Source organism: Cupressus sempervirens, chromosome 9 (genome assembly GCF_028749045.1).
Source record: "Cupressus sempervirens isolate cs-2001-9-10 chromosome 9, ASM2874904v1, whole genome shotgun sequence".
Classification (NCBI taxonomy): Eukaryota; Viridiplantae; Streptophyta; class Pinopsida; order Cupressales; family Cupressaceae; genus Cupressus; species Cupressus sempervirens.
This window is the reverse complement of record NC_143126.1, coordinates 362,773,719-362,800,350: the sequence shown is the minus strand read 5'-3', so window position 1 is coordinate 362,800,350 and position 26,632 is coordinate 362,773,719. Positions and strand designations below refer to the sequence as shown.

General features: G+C 35.1%; 1 protein-coding gene across 1 annotated transcript in view; it reads right to left on the bottom strand.

The window, feature by feature from the left end:
* DPL1 (dihydrosphingosine phosphate lyase) overlaps positions 1-26,632 on the bottom strand; it is a 239,884-nt gene that overhangs the window by 125,098 nt on the left and 88,154 nt on the right. Inside the window, exons 5-6 of the mRNA XM_089800114.1 lie at positions 11,250-11,474; positions 11,010-11,151 (exon numbers count right to left, since the gene is read on the bottom strand). Of these exons, the coding sequence (XP_089656240.1) occupies positions 11,010-11,151; positions 11,250-11,474 (367 nt within the window). The remainder of the gene's footprint in view (positions 1-11,009; positions 11,152-11,249; positions 11,475-26,632) is intronic.

The window sequence follows — 26,632 nt, the reverse complement described above, 5'->3', positions numbered from 1 at the left end:
CTAAAATATGTCCTATGTTAGAAAGGGGGGCCCATACAAATTGTACGGACAACTAGGAAGCACTCAACTGCACCCTCTATCAGTACTAGATTGGAGAGGGACTCATCTTGTGGTGTTGTCACTCATATCCATGCTTATTGACGAGTGCCTTTTGGTTCCTTTAGGCATCCCCTCTCAACTTTCTTTCCAAGAAACAAAAACTCGAGTTATCACTTGAAACCCCAAGTCTAAATACATCTATGAGAGAACAGTTGTCTCTCCCACACCTTTTTATTCATCTTTCTATTATTTTTTCTTTCTGGATGGAACAATGAAACCGAAAAACAGAACATCAACCCCTAAGGCTAGAACAAACAACTGACCAAATGCATTCCCTTTAGATAGTAGGGCAAACAAGTGCATCCAATCGAGGCCTATTATTCTATTATTCGAAAACCGCCATCAGACCCCACTCGAAGGATGGACGATGAACAAGAAAACATCATGAAATCATGATATAGATTGGGGTGTACTTCCACTTAATCGACAAAGTTGACATCCCTCTATGAGCCTATGGATCAGATATGTGCATGTGTCAAGTGGCAATAATGTGCAAGGGGGCCTCTACCCCCTATGATTGAAAAGGGAAGGGAAGGGTGAAGCTCCTTGCTTGCTTCCAAAGGTGTTGATATCCAGGGTTTGGCCTACCATACATACCATAAAGGTGCAAAAGGCCTACGAAGGCAGTTGTCTCTTATAAGAGGCAAGATGGATTGATTCTTCGAAATAGCTCTAATTGAACCCCCTAGCTCAGCTCATATGAATGCCCGATCATCTCTCACCAATTAACTAATAGGGTCTTTGCCTAAGAATAATAGGGCGACACAGTGGAAAGTAGCTCACTAAACTCACTACTTTCACTTGATGGAAGTGGAGTGTGGGGAGTTCCACATATTTCGACATCATCCATCTAGGTTCCTTCCTCCTCAACTCGTCTCTAGACCATTTGAGAATGCAATAAGTGTGTATCCACCAAAATGCAACAAATTTTGTTGCATAAACATAGGCAAGCAAAGAAGAGAAAGTGGATCAAAGTGTAATTAGATGCTCTAGGAACGACATGTTCACCAAAACTTTACCCCACCACTAGTTATGGTTGGGAATTATAGCGGTGGATAGGTTGTACTAGTCGATACCAGATCGAAATGATGCTTGCCACTCTACTATGGCCAAATCAAGGAACAATGATGTGGGTGTCCAAACTACTAGGGCGGGTATCCAAATCCAAGCTAGTGATAGCCGAGGTGGGGAGAATGGTAGGGAAAGGGGGGGTGTTCACTAGATAGAACCCAGTCCAGTGTTGCACGCATTGGGATTCTAGAAAACAACAATGGTCAAGGAGTTGCTAATCCAGAAGGTAGTAACAACAATATTAACCAGTAGGAATGAATTCCCTTTGCATCATTTTTATTTCAAGTCAATATATTTAAGGCATATATAATGTCCAGCTGGGACAAATTGTAATTACTTAGCATAGAGCTTTTCATAGAGTAGAACTAGTGACTCTTTCAGCCTTTTGTTGCTGCAAAGGTTTCCAAACTATTTTAATATAAAAAAAAAGTAACGACAGAGCCTTTGAAGACTCTTCTTTGGCAACTGCAATTATATATTTTTTGTCACAGCTGAATGGTCATCTTTTATGCGATGATTGAGTTTCTTCTTAGAAAGTATGTGTAGATTGTGTAGCGTGTTGGTGCGGTGATCATTGTTGGAGACAAGCTTTGCTATTGTTATTATTTAGCAGTATTCATTGTATGTTTTGCTATGTCTTATCATCTGGAGTATTTGATTGTGATCTATCAATAAAGCATTGTAAAATTCAGACTCTTATTGTTATTCAATAAAGTGATTCCTGTGTGGCTGAGTTTTTCCTCTCAAGTTGGAGGATTTTCCCAGGATAATTCTTTGTGTCCTATGTTGTATCAGTTGTGTCTTATATTTTTTCTGCTGCTGAATTTCATTTCTGATATCAACAACCAACATGGCATTAAAGCCAAGTTTAAAATATTGGCATGAGTTTTATTTTGGCTGGGAGCCACTAGGTATTTTTAATAGTTTTGGTGTCATCTTTCTTGTAAGTGCTCAAAATTAAAAAGCTTATAATATATCAGTCGATACTTATGTATGTATAGTTCTGCCCGAAATATTTCAAGAGCAGTGTTTATATTTGTTGTGAGTCAGGTGTTTGCGGAAGACTATCTATAGAACTCCCAAACTCAGGTTTGTAAAGTTTTGCAAATTCTTGAGTCTTGAATCAGATTTATAGTCCAGTTTTGAGTTGCTGATAATGATCTTATAAACAATATGTATATTAAGATTTCTTGAGGCAGATATTACTAAAGTTTACTGCAGGTCCAGTCCTCTATGCTCGAACTTGTGTGATAGTAAATATCTCTGCTATGTATTCGTGGGAAGGAGAATGCTTGGAAGATCAGACTGCTGTGTATTGTGTGTCCTCCAAACTACATTCACAACCCGTAGATATATCCTTCTAGAGGGTATGTCCCTCAAGGGACATGACCCTTAGTTTGGCATTAAAACATTATTATTCCTAAATTGGCGACTTTAATAATTCTGTTTGGAATTAACCAAACTTAGTATTAGTTTAGTTAAATACAAACAAGAACATCTATTTGGAATTGCCGGCTCTTATAGGAAAGGCATAAATATGTATTACTTGCCATTCATAGGATATATTAACCATACTAAGAAGGTACATTCTGTACTATCAGACCTGTAGAATTATCCAGGTTACATTCTTAACAAGGTTGAGCCTATTGAGCGCAGAGTCTTCTTGCGGTTAATACACGTGAGACAAAGACAAAAAAATTGCTGGTAAATTGGATATATATGGTGCTCTGTCGAGTCTTGGTTGTTCATAACAGAAAACATATTGTCCGGGTTGAAGAAGTATTCCATAGTGGCAGTGCAGGACATTATATTTTTTTTTAGCTTTTAAATGATTAGAATAGCTTATACCACAATTTTGGGACTCTCCTTTAGCAGCACGATTCATTGTATTGCAGACTAGTTTCTCTTCTTTGCACAAACAAAGTAATTGTCTATAGTATGCAGTCTTGACTTGCATCGCATAATGTAATGTCCCCTACTTGAGTTAGTCATGGCGATGCATCGTTATCCCACATTTGTGGTCTAGGGAGCTAATTAGGACTATCAAGGGGATCCTAGTGGCGAATGACCTAGGCATACTTAATTTTATAATAATGGGGATTCATTGACTATAACTTTTAAAGTGCAAATTATGCTTCACTAAGGGGGACTATTTAAGTGACTATTTAAATGATATATTGTATAAAAGTCTATAAAGTCACGTATAATATGGAGCCTTCATCAAACCAAGGCATATTTTGGCGGCACTTACCCTTAATTTTAATAAGAAATTTATATTCTCCTAAGCCAAGAATTTATGGCAACATGGCAATTAAAGCAATGGACAAATCGATGCATTACAAGCGAAGAGGAAGAGTTTTGGAATTCAAAGGATATACACAGATGGGAAGGCACAAGGAAGGCATGTGGAGATTAGAGAAAATTGAAAAGAGCAGTTTTGCGCATTTTTTAAGAGTCCTTTGCAAAGACTACAAGCATGTGACCTTGGCTAGACTTTGCAGATTTTGTAGGACCTAGGGGACGCATGCCCTCTAAGTCGACATTCTTCTTGTCATTAGAACTCACAGGGTTAGGGGAATATTGAAAATTGGACACATATTCTGTTGTTCAGATGATATTGTAATTTGTTAAACACAAGCCACTTCAATCTAAAGAAGTTTATCTATCTATTCATATTTGCATGTCACATGCAACGGGTTGGGTGTTGAACAAAAAATTGGAATTAGAGGTGGAACTTCGGTTGTAGCTATTCAACTAGTCAAGAATTGTTGTCACTTGGAAGGATAAAGCCAAACTTGTTTTTTCATAGACACATTGCTAAAAGGAAAAAATGTTGGTTCTATAGCCAATATAGGTACAGCTTTGTTTCCCATAGCACCAGTGCTCTCAAAAAGTACACCTAGTGTCTATGGATGCGCTCGGGATGCTTCCAAGAGCACCCAGACAACTTCTGGGTGCATCGAGAGAGCATCTGTGACTTTTTCAATGCCCATTCATTTAACTGACTCTAAAAAGCATGTGTTAATTGATACTTTTAATTTTATTTTGCTCCTAAATCCTAAAATGGCTCTAAAAGAGGCCATTCATTGCTCATTCTTCTCATTTTGTTTACAACTAGGCTCTCTTCTTATTTCAATTTATACTATCAATGGTGAAGTAGTATGCTATGGAATGGTTTATATTTGTATATTTCTTGCATTTCTTTGCATGCATGTATCATATATATACATATATATGGATGCACTCAAACGTATCCAAAATCCCCAAAAAAAATCGCACATCTGCGCATCAGCACCCCGCACCCAAATCAGCATCAAAACCAGCATCAGTAACTTAATCCCATACCAATCAAAAGAGGAACGTCATTAACAAGGAACTCAAGCGAATCGGCCAGAAGTCCTATTGCAAGCATAAAGACACATAATAATACAAGTCGGTTTGATAACTATTTATGTGATGTGTTTAGAATTGAATAGAGAAATATTAAGTTGGTTTTCTTGGTGTTTGAAATAGTTTTGCTGAATGGAATGATTGTTAATTCATATGTATACTTCATTATTCTGCAAGCAATTGAAACATTGGAAAGTTCCACTGCATATAAACAAATAACAACTCAAACAAAACAAACTTGTTATCTACATAAACCAAATCAACTCAAAAATACTGAACAACAAATCAATATCTGTAGATTCTAACTAGTAAAGTGTAGAACTATAGTCGGAGAGGGGACTGGTTCATTTCACTAAAAGAAATCTGAAAATAAAATCACATCAATAATGATCAAAATGGATTTCTCCTATTCAAGATTATGCCTTTCTATCTTCTTGTGATGACCAATGCCTAGGGTATTTCTAGAGGCTTGAAGACAAATATTTGGGTGGAAATCCTAAGGCAAGAGGAGGTCAGAGGATTTCCAGCAAGCATGATTAAAAGATTCTTCACAACTTCAGTCGCTTAGCGTTTAAATTCCCTTCTTCTACAACTCTTCAATCTACCCATTTCATTTGTCTTTCATTTTGAATAAGGAAAATATAGCTAAAGGGCAAGCTCGAAATTCCAAGTTGGAAGGATCATGGTGGTTGGAATTCTCTGGAGAAAGGATTTCCACAATTGGAATCCTTTGGTCAAAGGATTTTCACCAAACAAGATTTAGCTTCCCCTTCAAGAATTTCCAACACTTTCCTTATTATCAATCAATTTTGCCTCAACTCATCATTATTGACCTCTTAACACTTGCTTGGAGTCAATTCTGGCACAAAGCAAAAACAGGAGAAACTTTGGTTTAAGAGGAATAATATAGTGGAAATCCACTGCGGAGAGGATTTCCACAATGGGAATCCTCTGGAGAGAGGATTCCCACCAATTATGATTTATCCTTTTTCTTCGACTATTTCAAACCTTTCTCTTGTTATCTTTAAATCTTAGCGCTTTGTTGCCTTACATCTTTCCAAAACATCATTGTTGCCAATCAATTTCACTTCAACTCAACATCTTTCACCTCTAACACTTGCTTGAAATCCATTTTGGTGCCAAAGTGAAAAGGGGGAAATTTGGGTTTGAGAGGATTAAGGTGGTGGGAATCCTCTGCCCCAGAAGATTTCCACTATAAATGATTTCCTTGAAATGCCATTACCAAAACTTAACCCATTTCAACCTCTCCTTGACAATTTATTGCCCATTTTTATTCATGATGTTTAGTTCATGCCTTAGACCAGATTTAAGTGACTTGGAAGGATGCTGAAATTTTGAGCTTTGGAGGATTAATGTGGTGAGAATCCTAAGGAGAAAGGATTTCCACAGTGGGAATCCTCTAGTCAGAGGATTTCCACAGTGGGAATCCTCTAGTCAGAGGATTTCCATGTAATATCCCCTCAATAAGCTTGATAATGCTTGAAGATAAATAATAAAATATTTGTTTAATCAATAAACCTATATTAAATAATTAATAGGTAAATTGAGTAATAAAATATTATTTAATTTATAGTTAACCAAGCAAGCTATTAATAAATAATCAGTTCAACGGAAATCCATTGAATACTGGAATAATGAAGTGAGGAGATGGAATTTAAATAGGGAATGATTCGATGATTCTGGTGGGATGGTATTTTTGAAAGAAAAAGTCAAAAGAATAGTTTCAATCCTTTCGTCAAACCACAACAGCTGACTTAGTGGAGTAAGTGATTGCAGGAGGAATGGCTTAGGACCATTGGACAAAAGACTTTAGAAGCATACATCAGAGGCATTTTGTTTTATAAGGCCAAATAGAAAAATAGTCAGGAACATGGAAATAGAGAAGTTAGTGTTAGACTGTTAGCATCCGGAGGAAGACAATATCACTTGCGTGGCTCAACGGAGAAAGACAATATCATTCCTGTGGCTCAAGCAATAACCCTGGTTCTCGTGCATAACCCAGAAGAGAGCAACAGATGCAGTAAGGATTGAAATGGTAATTCACAGTCGTGTACCGACCAGAAAGTGGTGATTACAGAGATCATTGGGCGTTTTTTTTGGCACAGTAGCATATCATTTTGGGCTGGGATAGACGAAAAGCAATTGAGGTGTTTATCGGGTGGCTGTGGTAGTCCATATATTGAACAGAGACTCCATTTCTGGGTTGGTTCGAACATGTAAGCAATATTGGACACCGACTAGTTTCCAGTCTGAAACATGTGGCTTCAGCTGACAATAATATCTCTGCACAGGTGCATAATACTATTCATCATATATCTTTGTAACCAAATGTGAAGAAATAAAATTGACAGTAGGATTAGGGCCCTGTTTTGCACCATGCATCTTTCATAAATTTGTAACAGTTTGGAAAAGAAATAGATTGCCAGTAAAATAGTCTGTCACTGCGAAACAAAAGGAAACACATTTTAATTCTGAATCAAATCAATTATTATATTATTCTCTGTATACAAAGGGGAAAAAAGGACTAGTAGAAAACAAATTCTTCTTGGGATTTTACATTCAACCAAACATGATTTTGCCACTTACACTCCCAAAATGAATCCTAAGGAGAAAGCATTTCCACAATGCGAATCCTCTAGTCAGAGGATTTCCACCAAGTTCATAATTGCAGCAGTTATCCTTAGGAAAGTTACCATTCTTGCTGCTCTTCATCATTTTAACATTGCATCAACTAGTTTGTTGGCTTAGTAAGGATTCCTAACAACCAAGTTTGCAGCACATCCCTTTGCCTTAAGGCGAAATCTTGAGAATTTGGGAGAAATTATAGCTGGTGGAAAACCTGGAGTTACAGGATTTCCACGGGGGAGGGAAATCCTCTTATCAGAGAATTTCCATCCCTTTCTAAACTCGCTTTCAATCCTTCTCCCCTCTCCCAAGCACATAAACCTTTCTCCCTTAGACCAAAACTCTACCCCCTCTACCAAGACTTAGGCAACAAGATCGCCTCAAAAGGACATAAAAACCCTCGCACAAAACCCAGACAAACATTTCTTCCTAGCAGGCCAAAATTGCTCAAACTCACCCTCAAACTTGGAGAGTTGGAAATGTTGCCAACTTAAACCACCTCAGACAATGACTCCTACTTGCTAAAAAGCATAAATAGGGAGTCCCCATTTGCAATGGGGCAATGGTGTGAAATCCTCACAACAAGTGCCAACATCGCAGGTCTGATCACAAATAGGAGATAAATTGTCTCCTTTGCTGTATGTCTTTCAATGTCAGGAAAGCAGAACTGCTGGCCACACCGGGAGGAGAAATCTCAGTTATCTGGCAAAGTCTATGTATTTCAAAAGTATTTAGATCTGTAAAGTGCTACGTCTGAGCTAGCCAGTAAATCTGAATGTGATAATATGTCATTATCTATCTGAACTAGTAGAAGAAACCCTCTTCAGCTTTGTGGTTAAACTGTGCATGGAATACCAAATTCACCCTTTATATTGTTTTTGTGTATAAAAAAATTGGAAGATTTGAGTGTTCTTTCAGTTCTGGAATTTTCCGTGTTAAATACTGGAATTCTGAACAGAATCTTTCACCCCTGTCATCCCTGCACCTGAAACTCTGTGGAGCATAACAGAAAACTTCTTGTCAACTTCAACATGATGTTCCCTTACAGATTTCGTTTGATAGGTCAGCAACAGAGAATTTACACTAGGAGGATTCTGTTATTTTTGCTGCATTTGCTCCCTTCTTCAATTCATTTATTGATGTTCCTGCTTCTGCATCCAAATTAATATTGATTGGAAGATATGGTCCCTTGTTATCCCTTCTATGATTCATACATCTACTAGAACATTGCTTTTGCTAATAACAACCCATGAGGATACAAACAGATTGAATGTTAATCTTCTACATATCCAACTCCATTTAATGCCTTAAATCTTAACCTAGGTTTACAAAAACAAGTACCACAAAACACCTGCAGCTAGGGACGGTGTCAAAAAAATGTTGGGCACCCTCAACTATTGCTTAGAATTCAAGAAACTAGTTCAAACCAAAAAGTCTTACAGAGATATGCAAGATTGCATATACTTCTAAAGCTGAGCATCTAAATGAAAAGGTGAATCTAATTTGATACTTTTAAGAAAAGTTAAAAGAATAAATGACTAGGGATAGAAACAAACTAGTAAACCTAAAAGAGCACTAAGCAATACCACTCAGCTCACAACACACTTTTTAGTTCCCAGGATGATATGAATGTTGAAGATTGTAGCTGCAATAGAGATCTCTATCTCTGATTTTATGAAATAGCGTTATGACCATTATGGTTATTTTCAGCTGAAGAAGAGATTTGTAATACTATTTGAGATAATATTTAATAATATGTGTCATGCAAAGAGACCTGCATACAGATATAGGAAGTGTTGAATATTCAGAAATATTAAGTCTTGTATTTGAAATTTGAAGAGACCTTTGTATGTAATATGAAGAGTCTCATTTCAATCTATTTATGTGATTGCTTAGTGTTTTGTAAAAGCAATCAAGCGAATGTTTTGTACTTGAACATTTTATTATCAATAAAAGAAATATTTTGCTGGTGTGGCTGGGTTTTTCCCTTCAGTGGAAGAGTTTCCCAGGATAAAGTTGCTGTTATTTGCATCTCTTTTTTGGTATTCCTTTATTGTTGTTTATCTTTATTTGGTGCGCAAAACTTTAAGAATGAGAACTGTATGTATCATAGCAAAATATAAAAAATATAAACCGTAAATCAACCTTGCATTCAACAAATGATTACTTAATCACATTTGAAATTGAACATACTACACAAAACAAGCAAGCAAACCCAACAGTTGCCACCAATCCCCCCAGCTAGGCCCTTTCCTGATCAGATAAATGTACAGACAAAAAACACTCCTTTAGATAGGTACTTGAATTAATATGATTAACAGAAGTCTTTCATTTATGAATTGTTTAGCACTTGCACAAAAACTATTCTGAGTCTTGTTGAATGTGTAGTACTTGCCTATGTCTCTACGCTTATATAGATAATAAAAGGTGGAAATCTTGTTAGAGAAAATTCTAAGTCAGATTGCCACCTAACTATTCCTTAAACTGTCCCCATATCAAACTTGTCCATCCTCTATAACATTGACTCTAAGCAGCTCTTCAATCCAACCAACCCTCCAACAGCACCTTCTTATGAAACAACATAACATTTTTTAAATCTTATACACTCACTTGGAAGTGTTTCTATGCTGAGCAATTGTATGGACCTTTGGCATCCTATTCACCCATCAACTACAGAACAGTTTTGACAGCTCATCAGTCAATTTGTGACAAATATTGTCTTGCACAGAAAAAGAGAGTGTTTGCACAGCCAAATAATACAATATCTAACAAGGTGCTAAGTGGAAGAAATGCTCTGTGCAACAAGAAAGATACTTGTGCAGCAAAGACAATCTCTTGCACAACAACAGAATTTCCTTGCAGAACAATTACAGCCTCTTGCACAGCAACATGCTATTCTTATATGCACCTTTACGTTTAAAATCCACGACTATACAAGTAACTTCTAATACTAATTTTAATTAATTAGTTTATCTTAACTTTTCTTCAAGAAAAGCATACAATTAAATTCTAACTAAAGAAATTAATTAGTTCAAGGGTTACATATTGATGAAATGGATGAAAAAGTATTACTCAAGTATATTTTAAGATCCTTTGACCTCTTTAGTGGTTTACTGAATCATTGTAGGCCTGTCGTAAATGCACAAAGAAAAGAAGAGGTATATCTATTTGATTTGAGAAATGGGCTCGGGCTTAGGGCATAAATACTCATATCAATTCTCAAACCTATATCTTTTAAGGCCAGCGATACTGGCAAATTAGCAATTGTTGTTTGCACATCCTTTAATCACAATCCAACCAAATGTCTGTTGTGTCATCTTTAATCAAAGTGAAAAAGATATTAAGCAAGCTACTTTCCACAGTCGGTGTTATCATGCATAACCTTCCATAGCCAGTACTATCCTTGGGACCAAATTGAGATCAAAGGAGTCAAGGAGGGACAAACGGAATGGTCATTGAGGTTATGCAAGGCCATCTTAAAGGTAAACATAATGTAAATAATTATCTAAGTAGAAATGGTAGTGACCTAAGATGCACTAAAAAAACCACATCATATTTGCAATGTCTTAATTGTTCTAATTTCTATCTGAACCCAACAACAAGCCACTTGACATCAGAAGCATTAGTAAGCATTTTTTGAGTGTATAAACCATGAATAACAAGACTGTCATTTAACAAACAGGAAAAGCACCCATGGGAGATCCCTCATTATGCTCAAAACCTTCAAATGACTACAGCAGCAAAGTATGCCTTCCTAATATAGAAGGTCTCATTCAAATTATCCTACATTGAAGTCACTGTACCATGATTGTATTCTTGTTCATATAACGCTTGATCACTTTTACATCTGCTTGAAAATCTCCATTTACAGGTACACGCCACAGCTTAATGTTCAGGTATTGAGCAGCTTTATCATATGCAGAATGAGCTGACTCCGGAATTATCCTAGAAGATCAAGAAAGAGAAAGAGTGAACACGTGGAATGATATGCTTGCTGAAAAACTTGCAAACTATTAGTAGAAATATAAATACTTCTGTCTCACATTTCTGGTTTCACAATTCCCTTCTTTGCTTTCAGATAATCTCGTGAAGATTTTACTGCAAGCAATATACTTTCTGTGCCCCCTGAACTCATATTACCACAAATTTGCCCTCCAGATGTTTTTTCTCTACTACCAAGAATGCTTGCAGTCATTGCTACTACCTCCCCCTCAAAGCGTGCTATACTTGGGAAGATGTCCAGATGCAGTGGGTTTGTATGAGCAAACCTGAAAAAGCATACACAATAATGAGAAAGTGTTTCCGTCAGCGTGCCTTATTATTTATATGAAGCTGAGTTCTCTTTGCTTTCTTCTTTAATTGCACAATAATGAGAAAGTGTTTCCATCAGCTTGCTTCAATATTTAAATTTTGTATTACAGCAAAAAAATTGTTGAAACAGGCTTCCAACTCTGAGAAAGATGAAAGTTACTTGCACACTTCTAGCTATAATCATATTAATTAAATGTTTGCATTCTAACTTAAAGCATCATAAAGATAATATTATTCAGGGAATCAAATCCATTTCATCTGCACCCGGTCCCATTTATAAATGAATGACGGCAGTTTTACATACTTCATAAACACCTCTAATTTCACCTATATCAGCAGCTGTGGACAGTTTGCAATAGCCTAGCTAGGATTTCAACAATCTTGCAAAAATCTCACTTAAATTAGTATGCATTTTATCGAATAAATTATTAAAATAGCGAACTGTTATCATTTCAGAGTTCTCTAGAGTGTGCAATAGATGAAAGTTACATGTGTGGCAATAGACATTCTTACAAACAAGTTGCTGTCATAAAGAAATGCATAGTCATTTCAACAAATATTTGTCATCTTAAAACTTGTAATGCATATTTATTTGATAACAAGGAAAAATCTGGAGTAGACCAGTCAATGCTATGGGGTAGAACAACAGACATGTGCAAGTGCAAAATTAAAAACATGGGTCTGTAGCCATGAATACACCATTTATGTCACTCTGTAACTAGATTAATAAATCATCAACCTTGACAGATCACCCTTACAACACTGGTGCCATTCTACAGAAGTTATGACTAGTAGAAACCTTCAAGTTGAATCCACTTATGCAACCCACACATCCCTCACAACATTGATTATTCCTACAACAGGCAGGCAACAAAAACTTTATTGCACATATACATGTTTAATATTAACAAATCTCTAGACATTCCTCTATCCTTAGTGACCAATATCACAAGCCTTGTTAATTCTGACTAGTCTTACCCTGGCAACTGTTCTTAAGCATCTGCAATTTATATTAATCATTTAAGCAACTCCCCTTTATAAATAGGTTTCAACTAAACAAGGCGTTCAGCCTAGTAGCACCCAATGATGAAAAGCACTCCTCCTCAACTATTATATTAATAACTACCCAAACCACTAGAGAAAGGTAGTTTCCTCACCACAATCCCCCAGAAACTCCACAAATTTTCTTGTTTACTGAGTTGTTACTATTTTTGAGGGCCCATGACTTCCCCAATTCCCTCTACACCAATCAAGACTCTAAGGGAACTTTAAGAAATTCCTTTGTAATGTCCCATTCCTAAGCAGTTCAGGATAGTAGACTGTTAGCCTATTCCATGGGTTCCTGCACACTAACGAGCTAGGGATAGGTAACTCAATATGGCAGTTTAATCCTTCAGTGTGGTGGTGCTAGGTGTTTCATTGAGCTCAAGCAGTGGAGATGTGTCTAACAACTTTTTTGGGGGAGGATTTGGATAGTTTTCTCCATTATATATTCAGTAAGTTCCCAGGCTCCGACAAAGCCATGGTCAATGTCACTATTTTTATATGTGTCAATGGCCGCAGTTAATGACGACATCTCAACATTTGGTATAATATATGCTTAAAAATCAAAGAAAGATAAGCTATGTAGTTATAATCTAAATTAAAGATTTGACTTCATTGTTAATTTACTTTATTTGAATATGGACTATGTGAGTGCTCAATATTAAAGTTTAATGAAGCTTGTGTTATCGGCAATGGAGGCCACTTTTGGAGAGAGTTTTTTTTGTTAAAAGACTTGCTCGTTGGTTATGGGTTTTGGGAGTTTTACCCTTCATTTCAAAGTTCTTTGTTTGCCTTTCTGAAATGCAAGTCCTTGTTTATTTGCCTTTCCCTTATGTAAAAATCATGCCCCTCACCATGCTGATCATCAATAGTTGGTCCATCTTTTAAGCCCAGTCAGCAAGTTCATCCTTTCCAGAACAGCCTGATCACCCAATTTCTCAACTGTTAAGTGGAGGTTGTTACTCACAAAGTAATGATCCTCTTCTTGGTAAGTCACGACTTATATTAACCTTTGTACCCGCCAACATCAACTGTTCAAAAATTCAATAAATTGCCAATCCCAAGACTTAATATGACCCCTGCTCCTTGTTGGTTCCCAAAACTGCAAATTGGAATCCTACTAGTCTTGCCAACTTGATGCTGGGATATCCAACCAATTATGTCCAACTTAACAAAACTAAATGATGTAATCCAAGTCCCTTGCGATTCTGCCTCTGCAAGGTCAACGCGGCTGCACCTGATCCTAAACAAGTCACTTGAATCAAAAATTACATAAAGCAGATAGGTTTAAATGCAATCAGAGTCTCCAGGAATGGCAAGAGATTTTAGGAAACTTCTAACTTGCTCAAATAAGTATAACTTGAATGAAGACTTCGAAATGTGATTACTTTGAACAAGTACGTTCTCAGTAAAGAATAAAGTTAATGATTATATAAATAAATGGATTTTAAATCAAATGAACTTATCAATTTTCAACGGAAAGATACAGAATGGTTGCCAACAGATGAATTAGGAATTATAAGCAATTTAATGACCAGTGCCAAAATTTGAAAGGGGTGATAGAGTTAATATCATAAATCTCAATGTACAACTTTATGAAATTTAAAATATTAAACTATTAATAATTCAATCACCAAGATGTGACAAATCAACTACATTTACGCACTTTCAAACTAGTCTATATTGTTTTTAACTCACACAGAGACAAAATAGACACAAATACGGAAGCCATTCAATATTTCACAATATTTGTGATTATCAAGTTTGAAAAGCTATAGAAGATTCGATCCACTTATCTAGTGTTATATCACTTATAGGAAATCAAAAAATGGTTAGAAAGGACAAATTAATATAATATCTAACTTCTAAAGCCTTAAAAATAAATAAAATAAAATTCCTTACTGATATGCCTGAAATAGATTGCAATGAAGACACTCAATGATGATGCTCTATACATTGCAATTCAATCCTATTATCATACAAAAAAATTGTCCAATATTCCAAAATTCACTAGCTTGCTTCAATCGTTCCATCTTTGCTAATGAGAAATTCAGATATCACAAGTGCTTAAGATTTGAGAATGCCAGAAATAAAAAATGTTGTATATGAATTGTGCGTATTGTCTTTTGCTTTGATTTTACATCTCCTATTTATAAATGATGAAAAGGCCTCTATTCAACCATTGCACCTTTTCAAAACTAATAACCAACCAACATTAAATACTTTTAACTATATCAAAATATAATCGGTGGTTTATACTTGTAATTTCCATTGTGCATATTCCTCCTCTTACACAGCGCTTTGGATATAATTGCCTTCACCATTAATTGCAACAGATCCTTGTGTTTATGGAAGATATCAAACTTTTCTGGTGGAGGCTCCTTTCATTTCGCACGCATCATGTATACCTACGGCAAACATAAAATATTCATTAGATGTGAGTCAATTACAAATGATACGAATTCATCGCAATTTGAAGACTTTGTCCAAATTCATTTAAGTGGTATAACACTATGATGTCGTTGCATACACAGCGGCCTTCGTTCCATCATTACCAACATTTCTTCCTATCTGAGTCAACTTAGACTCGCCATTGAATCCCTATGCAAATAGTGCCTTAATATATTGCATTGAATCACTTTTCACTTCTAATGATCACAACCTCCATCTATGGCCTATGATGCTCCTGAAAATGTAGTCGAGGGTTGCTTCTTTCTTCTCTTTCTTATGGACGAGTTATGTGTTTTATTTTTAAAGAAATAAAAGGAAATCCTCAACATGTAGGCTAGGCGTAAAATTTCTGCAAATTATATGACTGAATATAGACTAGATTCAATCTTCTTCTTCTCCTTGTGAATTGCCGAGAATAACTTCAAAGTATTGCCTTCAATTGAATTAGAAATGTAAATCAGAATTCTGTCTTTTAATTCTGCAATTCGTATGTGGGCAGCAATGACTAAGGAGCAGACTTGTGTTTATCTTGTGTGCTCTTAGACTTCATCCTTACCCTCTATAAGTATAGCAGTCAAGGAACATGTCCTTATAAAGGACATGTCTCTTCAACAAATCACTTGCCTAACCTCTAGAAGTCGGCAACTTTCTAAGGGTAATTAATATTAATTACAAACACAAACAAATGTGGTTAGCTTAATACTAAACAACCTCTCTAAAGATAGATGCCGATCTTGAAGAAGGAATAATGCAAAGACTTGTTCCTCTCCTTATCATGCTATATTAGATCTGATCGATCTGTTATCAAAGCAGAATGATTAACAAGTTACAGATTTAATACTCTCTCTTAACTTGATAATCATACTGAGAGATATCATAGCTAACAACATCAATAAAGATGAACAAGCAAGAATTGATACTCTATATCTATCTGAATGTCCTTAGCATGTGGTATCATAGAACACATGATACAATGTCATATTACTAAACCTGTAGTATGAGAAATCACTACTACAAAGAATACAAAGTATTACAAAGAATACAATGTACTAGATAAATCTGAAGAGTAATATGATTTCTTCATTTATCCAAGTTGTGACTCACAGATACCGGTCTTTCTATATCACGACATGATCCTAAGTTTAAGACCTACTAGAATATAGGATAAACCTAGAGAATAATGAAATTCTTCCTTTATCCAAATTGTGACTAACATAGCAATGTTAACATCACAATATGATCTTAAACTCATCTAGATCTTACAGTATAACTCTACTGTTTAGCACATTATCTAAGAGATCGTCATCTCTCATAATGTTTTTTATACAAGTGTTCATTATCTCAGAGACCGTAACCTCTTAAATAATGAACACAAATGGTGGAGCTGATAATAGTCAATAGCTTGACAAAATAAAATTATTTTATTAATAATTTAAAGAGTACAAATGAATTACAACTAAACCATACCAAGTTTTCTCCTGAACTAGTCTATCTTCACTCTAGATAGAGGTTTGGTGAGTATGTCTGTTGTCTGATCTACAGTGCAAATGTATTCTAATTTTACAAAATTCCTATCTACCATATCTCTTACATAATAGAAAGGAATTTCAATATGCTTAGACCTGTCATGAAAAACTGGATTCATTGAAAGCTTGATGGAACTCTGATTATCACAATAAATAATAGTAGGATTTCATGGCTTGCCCAAATAATCCCACAAGTAACTTCCTTAGTCAAACTGCTTCTCGAGAGGCCATTGTTGCGGCATTGTATTCGACTTCTATGGAGCTTTGAGGTACTAAAGACTGTTTTTTGCATATCCAAGATATCATTGCTAATCCTAAACTGAAACAACATCCTGAAGTACTTTTCCTGTCTTTAACACTTCCACCCCAATCTGAATCAGTGAATCCATGTAAGTCTAAGCCAACCTTCTTGTATTTGAGTCCAAAATTAAGAGTGCCATGTAAGTATCTCATAATGTGTTTAACTACAACTAGATGAATCTCCTTTGGCTCACATATAAGCTGGCTTAAGGCATTAACAGTATAGAAAATATCCAGTCTTGTATTTACTAAGTACATAAGGGACCCAATCGTCTGTCTATAGAGAGTAGAATCTATGAAAGGTGATTCTGCTATTGCTTCCTTAAGTTTATGTAGATTAGTCTCCATTGAAGAAGACATAGGCTTGCAATTCCACATTCCAAATCTCTTCAAAATGTTTGATGTATACTTCCCTTGATTAAGTATGATAGTGTCAAAATTCTGTTGTATTTCAGTCCTAGGAAGTAATGAAGGAGTCTCAAATCTTTCATCTCGAATTCTCTAGTTGGATCTTTCTTGCACTGATCTATGAGATGATCATCACCTATTATTAGTAAATCATCAACATATAGTATCAGAGTTACTAAATCATCTTTATCTCTTTTATAATATAAATTTGGATCGGCTTCATTCTTGGACAATCCTAAGCCGGCGAGATATTTATTAGTTCTTTCATACCAGGCCTTGGGAGCCTGTTTAAGCCAATATAGAGCTTTCTTAAGCCTGCAAACAAAAGCATTAGGATCATGAGTTTCAAATCCTTCAAGTTGCTCCAGATATACTTCTTCATAATCAATCTCTTCCTTCTAAGAAAATCCTCTGGCTACAAATCTAGCTTTATACTTTTCAATGCTACGTAAACAGCATGCTTTATTTTAAATATCCACTTGGAAGAAACAAAAGATTTTCCTTTAAGTCTTGGAACAATTTTTCAAACATCATTCTTCATAATAGATTGATATTCTTTTGTCATATCTTCTTTCCAAGCTGTATGTTTAATAGCATCAAAAGGATTGGTTGGTTCTGTTTTGGATAAATCACTTATGTTTGTTGTATAACTAGAGAACCTTTTAGGTCTTTTGCTTTCTCTAACTATTCCAAAAGGTGCAACAAAATCTTGTACTTCTTCTACTGTTTTAATGGCCCAAAGTGGTCTTCTCTTTGAATTTTGAGTTTCTTCAAGATTTAGATTTTGAATTTCATCTTCAATTTCTTCTAAGTTCTCCCTCTGGGACCCAGATTCATTATTTCTTTCAGAACTAGGTAAAGGAGAAGGTTCTTCAGAACTTTGGGCTCTTTTGAATGCTAGATCTTCTTCAAAAAATACATCCCTACTAAGTTCAATACTTTTTCTATCTAGCTATAAAAATCCCATTTGTCTTAGATGTTTTGCTATACTCTACAAAAAATACCTTTCTTCCCAAAGGGTTCTAACTTGGTTCTCATTTCTTTTGGAACATGGATATATTCAGCGCACCCAACAATCCTAAGATGACTTATATTAGGTTTGACCTTAGTAGATACCTCTTCAGGAGTTTTATCTCTAAGGTTAGAATGCGGGCTTTTGTTTTGAATATAAACAGCATTATAAGAGGCTTTTGCCCAAAGGTAATATTCTAGATTTTGATCAAAAACCATAGCTCTAGCAGCCTCTATAATTGTTCTATTCTTTCTTTCTGCTACCCCGTTTTGTTCTGGATTATAAGGAACAGTGTACTCCCTCTTAATCCCTGATTCTTTACAAAATCTTTTAAACAAGTCTGAGGTATGTTCTCCTCTGTTATTAGTTCTAAGGGTTTTAACTTTGTATCCTAAAAGGTTTTCAGTTAAAGTTTTAAATTCTTTAAATCTCTTTAGGATTTCTTCTGATTCTTTGCATTTTAAGAAGTAAATCCATGTTTTCCTAAAGAAGTCATCTATGAACAATATATAATACTAGAATCCTCCAAGAGAAGAAACAGACATAGGTCCACATAAATTTGAATGAATTAATTCCTAAACATTATTTGTTTTCCTAGTGCTATCATGAAATGGACTTTTGGTGTTCTTACCCAAAGCGCACCCTTTGCATGTGCTTCAGTGGTCTTTATTTAGTTTAGGTAATCTAATAACCATCTTTTCCATAGTTGATAAGGTTTGGAAATTTAGATGCCCCAATCTTCTGTGTCATATTTCATTTATGTCTACAGCTTCATAAACTAGGGCTTGAATAGATCGACTAGATTCTGTATTCAATTCATACAAATATCCTTTTCTCTGACCAATCAACTTTGCTTTCTTGATTGAGGAGTTCGTTGCCCAGGTTAATACTCTGCCATCCACAAATGCAACATTATGCCCATCATCTTCAAGTGCTGTGATTGAGATTAGATTTCTTTTAATTCTTGGTATGTAGAGTACACCTTTGAGAAGAAGAGTATTTCCTAATTTTAGTTTCAAGATGCAATTTCCAGTTTCTTCAATGGAATGTGTTGAATTATCACTAATGGTAACTTCACTGTTAACCTTTTCTGATAAAGAGTCTAGTGTTTCTTTGTATCCCGTTATATGTCTAGAAGATCGACTATCAATTACCCATGCTTTATTTGTAATTTCATTTGATATTGAGAAGTACAATACACGATTCTCAAGATCATAGGTATCTTATTCCCTAGTAACATTTATACACTTTGCTTGTTTAGAATTTTCAAGACAATTTGATCTGTCGTGTCCAAATTTTTCACATTTGAAGCACTTTATTTTAGATAGATCTTTCCTGGGTTTCCCATTCTTTTGATTTCCCTTTTTCTTCTTGAAATGCTTCTTCTTGCCCTTATAGGAGTTGGTATTAAGAACATGCAATTCTTCATCTTTTGTTTTCAATTTCCCTACTTTCTTTAATTTTCTTGATTCTTCTTGAAGACAATCCCCCTTAAGTCTGTTTAAGTCAGGAAGATTATCTCTGGCACTTATTCCTTGTGCAAAAGTTTCCAATGAATCTGGCAATCCATTTATAGCCATCAATGTTAGTTATGTGTCACTAATAATGGTTCCTATACTTGACAATTCATCTTTAATGCCAACAACCCTTAGGAAAAAAGAATTCATTGATCCTCCATCCTTATCTGAATATGATTTAGTTGCCTTTTCAGTGCTAGAACCCTAGTTGCATTATTGACCTCATATGCATTTAGTAATGCATTTATCATATCAAATGTTGTCTCATGTTTAGTTAGCATAGGTACAATGTCATTCTTTACTCCATCTAATATGATTTGAATTGCTTTCCTATTTCCTTTGCTCCAGATGGATTTATGAGGTTCAACTAATGGTTCTTTGGATGCTTTATCAACAAATTGTTTTACATCATTCTCTTCAAGAATCATCATGCTTCTAAATTTTCACGCATCAAAGTGTTCTTTCCCATCAAACCTGTCCTCAAGCTTGATTGTATATGCCATTGAAGATAGGAGATAGTTGCTAGATATATATAAAGTCTGATTACTGAATTTTGCAAAGCCTAGGTTCGACTACCAAAGCTCTGATACCATGTAAAGTTTTTGCAAATTCTATGACTGAATATAGACTAGATTCGATCTTCTTCTTCTCCTTGTGAATTGCTGAGAATAACTTCAAAGTATTGCCTTCAATTGAATTAGAAATGTAAATCAGAATTCTGTCTTTTAATTTTGCAATACGTATGTGGGCAGTAATGACTAAGGAGCACACTTGTGTTTATCTTGTGTGCTCTTAGACTTCATCCTTACCCTCTATAAGTATAGGAGTCAAGGGACATGTCCTTATAAAGGACATGTTTCTTCAACAAATCACTTGCCTAACCTCTAGAAGTCGGCAACTTTCTAAGGGTAATTAATATTAATTACAACACAAACAGATGTGGTTAGATTAATTCTAAACAACCTCTCTAAAGATAGACGCCGATCTTGAAGAAGGAATAATGCAAAGACTTGTTCCTCTCCTTATCATGCTATATCAGATCTGATTGATCTGTTATCAGATCAGAATGATTAACAAGTTACAGATTTAACACTAGGAAATTGAATAAACTTTTCTTGCACTTTCTCCCTTCTATGGCTGCTTGATATTTATACATTTCCGATTCATATTCGCTCTATGTAATTTTGACGACACAGAGACTTTTCATCACTGTTATCATATGATCTTCTACACATACACCACATAATTTATTGTCTCCATCGTGATTAGACAAAGGTGCCTTTGCTGTATAAAAATCTATTACTTTGATGATTTCATTTTTTCAAAGATATATATAGATGATGCGATATCCTTCTATAATGGAAGTATTTTACATCGTGAGGGCATGGAAGACTTCACTGAAGTCTTATTACCATGAAGAGATTATTAAGACTTTTGTAAAATTAAAATAAATACATCTTGTCACATTAGATGGCGATCAATAATCCAATCTTCTTCAATGCCTGATGCTTCTTCCTATACGTCATGTGATATATATTGCTTCATTCACAGCTTTCCTTATCGGGGTTTTTACAAATAGATTTTGGATGGCAATCTTTCTTTCCAATTTTTTGATTTCATCTTTATCATCCGCTTGCTCAAGATGATATATTGACATTGAATAATATCTTTCTGCTCCACATACAAATTCTTTTGAATATTTTCTGAATCCCATGCCGGAGAACTGATAGTAAGACTTGTTGCAGATGTAATCAAGGAAAAAACCTTTCATCTCCCTTTAATGAAATCTAAACAAGTATTATCATTAAAAATAGTCTAGAGATTCTACCAAAAGTATGCTCAAGAACGTCTGAATTGATGAAATCTTGTCAATAAAATTCCCCTACCACACACAATGCCTATATTTGGAGAACTCAATGTCCCTTGGCTCTGAGTATACTTCAGCGAGTTCCGCATCAGGTGCACATTTATCCATTCCTTATAAAAAGATTAAATGAAGGGTATATCAAAAAAGATACACGAATGGGAGCTCAATTTTTTTTTGAAATTCTAGCTCTATCAGTGGCTCTCGCTGGTGACACATGACCCTTGCAGGTATGATGAGTATCCTAGCCATCTCTGGGTGAAGCACACTTGCAAAAACAAAACAAAAAGCAATAATTAATCCGCACAATTATATTAATAGAAATTTAAAATTAAGTATGAAAGCAAATGGAGAAGAGAAAGAAAACCCCCTGAAAGCTTTATTGGAAAAATAGCTTCAAGTACTATCCATGTACTAGGAAATCTTGCATGCGTCAATTTGTATCTTGCAAAAAATAGGAATGTTCTCTAGCCTTTTCAAAAATAATAAACAGTCCTAACCACAAGGCCTCAAACTTTCCATGTTTGCCCGTTTCCTAGTCCCTGGCATTCCATTTTCAAACCCAATCTCCCACTTTAAAAGCCCTGTTCTGAGTTCTTTTGTCATGAAGAAACTTTATCTGTTGTTGTTTATTAATAATTTGCTCTTGTGCATGCCTCCTAATTTGATGAAGTTCAAATCGCGCCTTCAAACTATTTTCCGTGAAATCAATATCATCTAATTGTTCTTCAGTAATAAACTTGTAAACCGGAAGTAAATTGTTAAGAGGAAGCCCTGCTTCATTGCCATAGACTAAATTAAAAGGAGAAAAATTGGTAGACTTTTTCATAGTGATCCTGTCTGCCCATAACACCAAGTTTAATTTCAAGTCCCAAGCGTGCTTGTTGTTGTCCAACATCCTTCTAATAATCTTCAATATATTTTTGTTACTTGACTCAACATGTTCGTTGCCCTGAGGATGACAAGGAGATGAATATGACACAATTAAACCATATTTCCTGCAAAAGTCAGTAAATTCATTAGATCAAAAACACATGCCATTATCTACTATAATCTTCCATGGGACCCCAAACCTGGTTAGAATATTCTCTTTAAGGAACTTGATCACGACTTTGCTCCTAGATTGTCAGGTTGGTATGGCCTCTAGCCATTTGAAGAAATAGTCAGTTGCTACTAGGATTTAGCTATGACCTCAACTTGATTTGTGTAACATCCACTTTTTTCCGGATGTTAACTAACAACTAACATATCAAAGAAATACAGTTATTACTTCATTTTCATAGGAAGACAGTTATATCAGTTATGTTCATGTGAATGAGGTTTACAATTACAAATACTTTAACGGAAAACGCATAACTAACATCTAAAAACACCATCAATGAATTTACTATGGAACTTAAAATCTACATACCATGGAATTCGAACTGAAAATCAATGTAGGGATGCTTCTGCAATCACCCAAATTAGTCCACAAATATCACTTAGGATCAATTGATAATTGCCATCAAATGCCATTATATCAAAATCAAATGACGATTACCATCAAATACCACTATATCAATTAGAGCATCACATACCACTGTATCAATTAAGGCATCAATTATCATTGGATTGTTTAGGCCATTAGATACCGTTGTGTCAATTAAGGCATCAATTACCATTGGATCATTTATGGCATCAGATACCATTGTATCATTTCTTTCCTTCCAATTGGTTAACTGTTTTCTGACAAACGTTTGAATGCGTAGCTTCTCTTTATCTGATGCACATCCGACATCTTGTGGAGAGGGGAAACATTGTCAAGGGCTTAACCACCCAACCTCGGACCATAACTTATCCCCACACAATCTCAAACAAGAAAGGCCCTCCCTACTCGAAATAGACATGGAACACCTTGTCAGCCACTAAGCATCCTGGTATCTAATCACACCACTTGACAGCATGAGAAAACAATAAACATGATCATGCATGAGCTATTAAGTGATTCCTTTTTTAAAAAATAATAAACATTGTTATGTCACATTTGATTCCATTTCATGTTATTGCAGATTCCTTTCTCACACCTCTTCACCTTTTTCCTTGGCTATACAAGCAGGTGAGTCCCAGGTGTTTGAATCTCAGAGCAACCCGCTCTTTCTATTAATCCTCAACTGATAAAAGACTATTATATGTTTCCAGTCTATCACAATCTGTGATTTAAAGAAGATATTCTTACAGATTTTCAAAAAACATTGTTTAACTCTAATCTCCAATGGCATAATAAACAATGATTTCATAACATGGTTACTTGGCTTTTACTTGCCATAAAAAATTCTATTTTAGAGAGGATCGATCTTATAATATCAAACAAGATATCATGATAAAAGTTGTAGCTTACTACTAGTAATTCGGTTTTGTTGTAACAATTGATCAAGAAAAATCATATTGCAATGTTGGATTTGGATATTCCACATACCCTAGATTAATCTAGAAATGGAGTCTTGCTGGACGCTCAGCAACCTGTCTCACCTTTGCTTGCAAAATCTCAAACACAATACTAGTAAGAGGTTATTCATGATTCCCGGCAGAATAATTGTATGTTCAAGAAATCGTGGGAAGGAAAAATGTAATGGTTATAGATTGATAACAGCAGTGACATTGACACTAAGAAAAAGGTAATCGGTATTATGGAAGAAGCCGGTGATGAACACAGAAGTCGTATGCATAAACAAGGAAGAACAAGGAAGTCAGGTGTTGTAAGAAAATAAGAATAAATCCTACTTGCCTGTAATAACCCCAATAGGTTATAACTTCTTCAAACACCAAAAATCTTTATACTTCAGTTGTTTGACATTTCATCAAACACTTTGCAAGCAAGCTCTAATACCACTCTAATAACCCCAATAGGTTATAACTTCTTCAAACGCCAAAAATCTTTATACTTAAGTTGTTTGACATTTCGTCAAACACTTTGCAAGCAAGCTCTGATACCATTGTAATGGCCCTCCTCAAATCTGCTCTCAAAAAATGCTGATGAAAGCTCAAAGAATCTCATCAAACAATTCACATGCAAGGGACATATGACTCATATAGTATTTCAGCTGGCTTTAAATGACTCTTTTTCAATTTGCATCAATGAGAATCTTGTGCTAGAAGACTCGAAATGGACTACACAATGACCTAACATGAGTGTGCTACTAGTTTTGACAATATTCAGTGCATATATATGATCTAAGCATGAGAAATGAACACCTACAGCCAATTGGCATTTTCACAAACAGTTGGTATGCAAATTAACTAGTTGATAAATAATGATATTGAATTGCTTAAATGACACCAACAACTATTATCTTCTTAATTTGCAATGAAATTTCTAATACAATGCTCATGAAATATGGCCAAGACTTTTGGCATTTACATGGATTACAAAATGATAATGCTGGTATAATGCACACTTACAGCTGAAACTTATAACACCCTAAAAAAACAATACTAATAAAGGTACCTGGTTGTAGATGGCTGTAATAATTTTCTTTAATGCTGCCCTTTCTGCTTTGCTTTTCCGATTTGCTTTTTCGAACTGCTTTTTCGAACTGCGTTTTCGGCCTGCTTTTTCGGTTCCACTTTTTTGGACTGCTTTTTCGGCCTGCTTTTTCGGTTCCGCTTTTTCAGACTACTTTTTCGTATCTGCTTTTTCAGACTGCTACCCTTTTGAATCTCAAGACCATATCTTTCAATGGCGTCAAAATTTCCAGCTTGAAGGGATTTCGTCTTTCAAACTATTGAGACATAATCTCCAGAAAATTTTTCCAATTTCTTTGATATTTCCAAGCATGCTAAAAAGAAGCTCTTCCATTTCTTTTATAATGTTCTCACAAGAGCTCCATCTTTCGTTTTCTCAATGTGGGATAAAAGATAACTCCCTTTATGTAACTTATGTCTCCAATGTGTTATAAAATAAAGGGAACTCTTTTAATTTAAATATTTCTCACAAACTATAGTCTATGCATTAATAAAGTTAAATATTTAAATTTAACTTTATAAAATAGTTTTCTCAATGCATAACAAATCTTATCAATGATAAACAAATCTTCTTGTCGATTTTAAACAATTACCATCGACATACCACTGCCACTGGATGTCCGACCATATCCAAGATGACTTACTATAAATAGTAAGTATGCGCAAAGTTGCCTCAAAACCCCTTAGAAAGACCTGCAACTAAAACTATCTAGGCCAAATGGCCTCTAAGTCCCTTTAATGTCCTGGTTAGCCTACGGGACCGTGGGGAAAATAGGCTAACGACAACATCATGCTATGAATGCTAAAAAGGGGACATTACATTGCCGTCTCCTTCGACTTCAAAATATAAAGAGTAATGTGTCTCCTTGGCTTCCAAGAAGCTATAACATAAAGAAATATCTTGGCTCTTGAACGCCAAATAAAAATGTCATGTTACAATTGGTTTCAAGCAAGAAAATGAATAAAAGAATGGAAGAAGATTTGAAAGTTATAAATTGAAAATAATTATGGTTTATATCTATCTACATACAAGTAGATATATTTGTAAGGTGGTATCATTTTATTATAAAGATAATATTATGTTGTCACTTTATTTTATATCTATGTGTATGTACATAGGTATATATTATAATAATATAATGAAAGATCAATCAAAACCTTTGAGATACGCATTATATTTTAATTAAGTTAATTAATGTCTTAAATTGTTTATTTAATAGCTCATGCGGTTCCATTGATTGTATCCTAATGTTCAAGTCAATAAGTCCTCAATCATGGTGATTCACGATTCATACCCATTTGCCCAGTGATGGTGATGCTCCTGTGCCCAATTCTTTTCTGACAATGCTTCCACCCCTTTGACATGCTTCCGAGAAGAAAATTCTCCGTAGTTAAATTATATTACCATAACAAGTTATTTAATCATAAATAATCATAACAGCTAATCGCCTTTTCAATTCCATGAATTCGTGATAAATAATCAACTAGCACG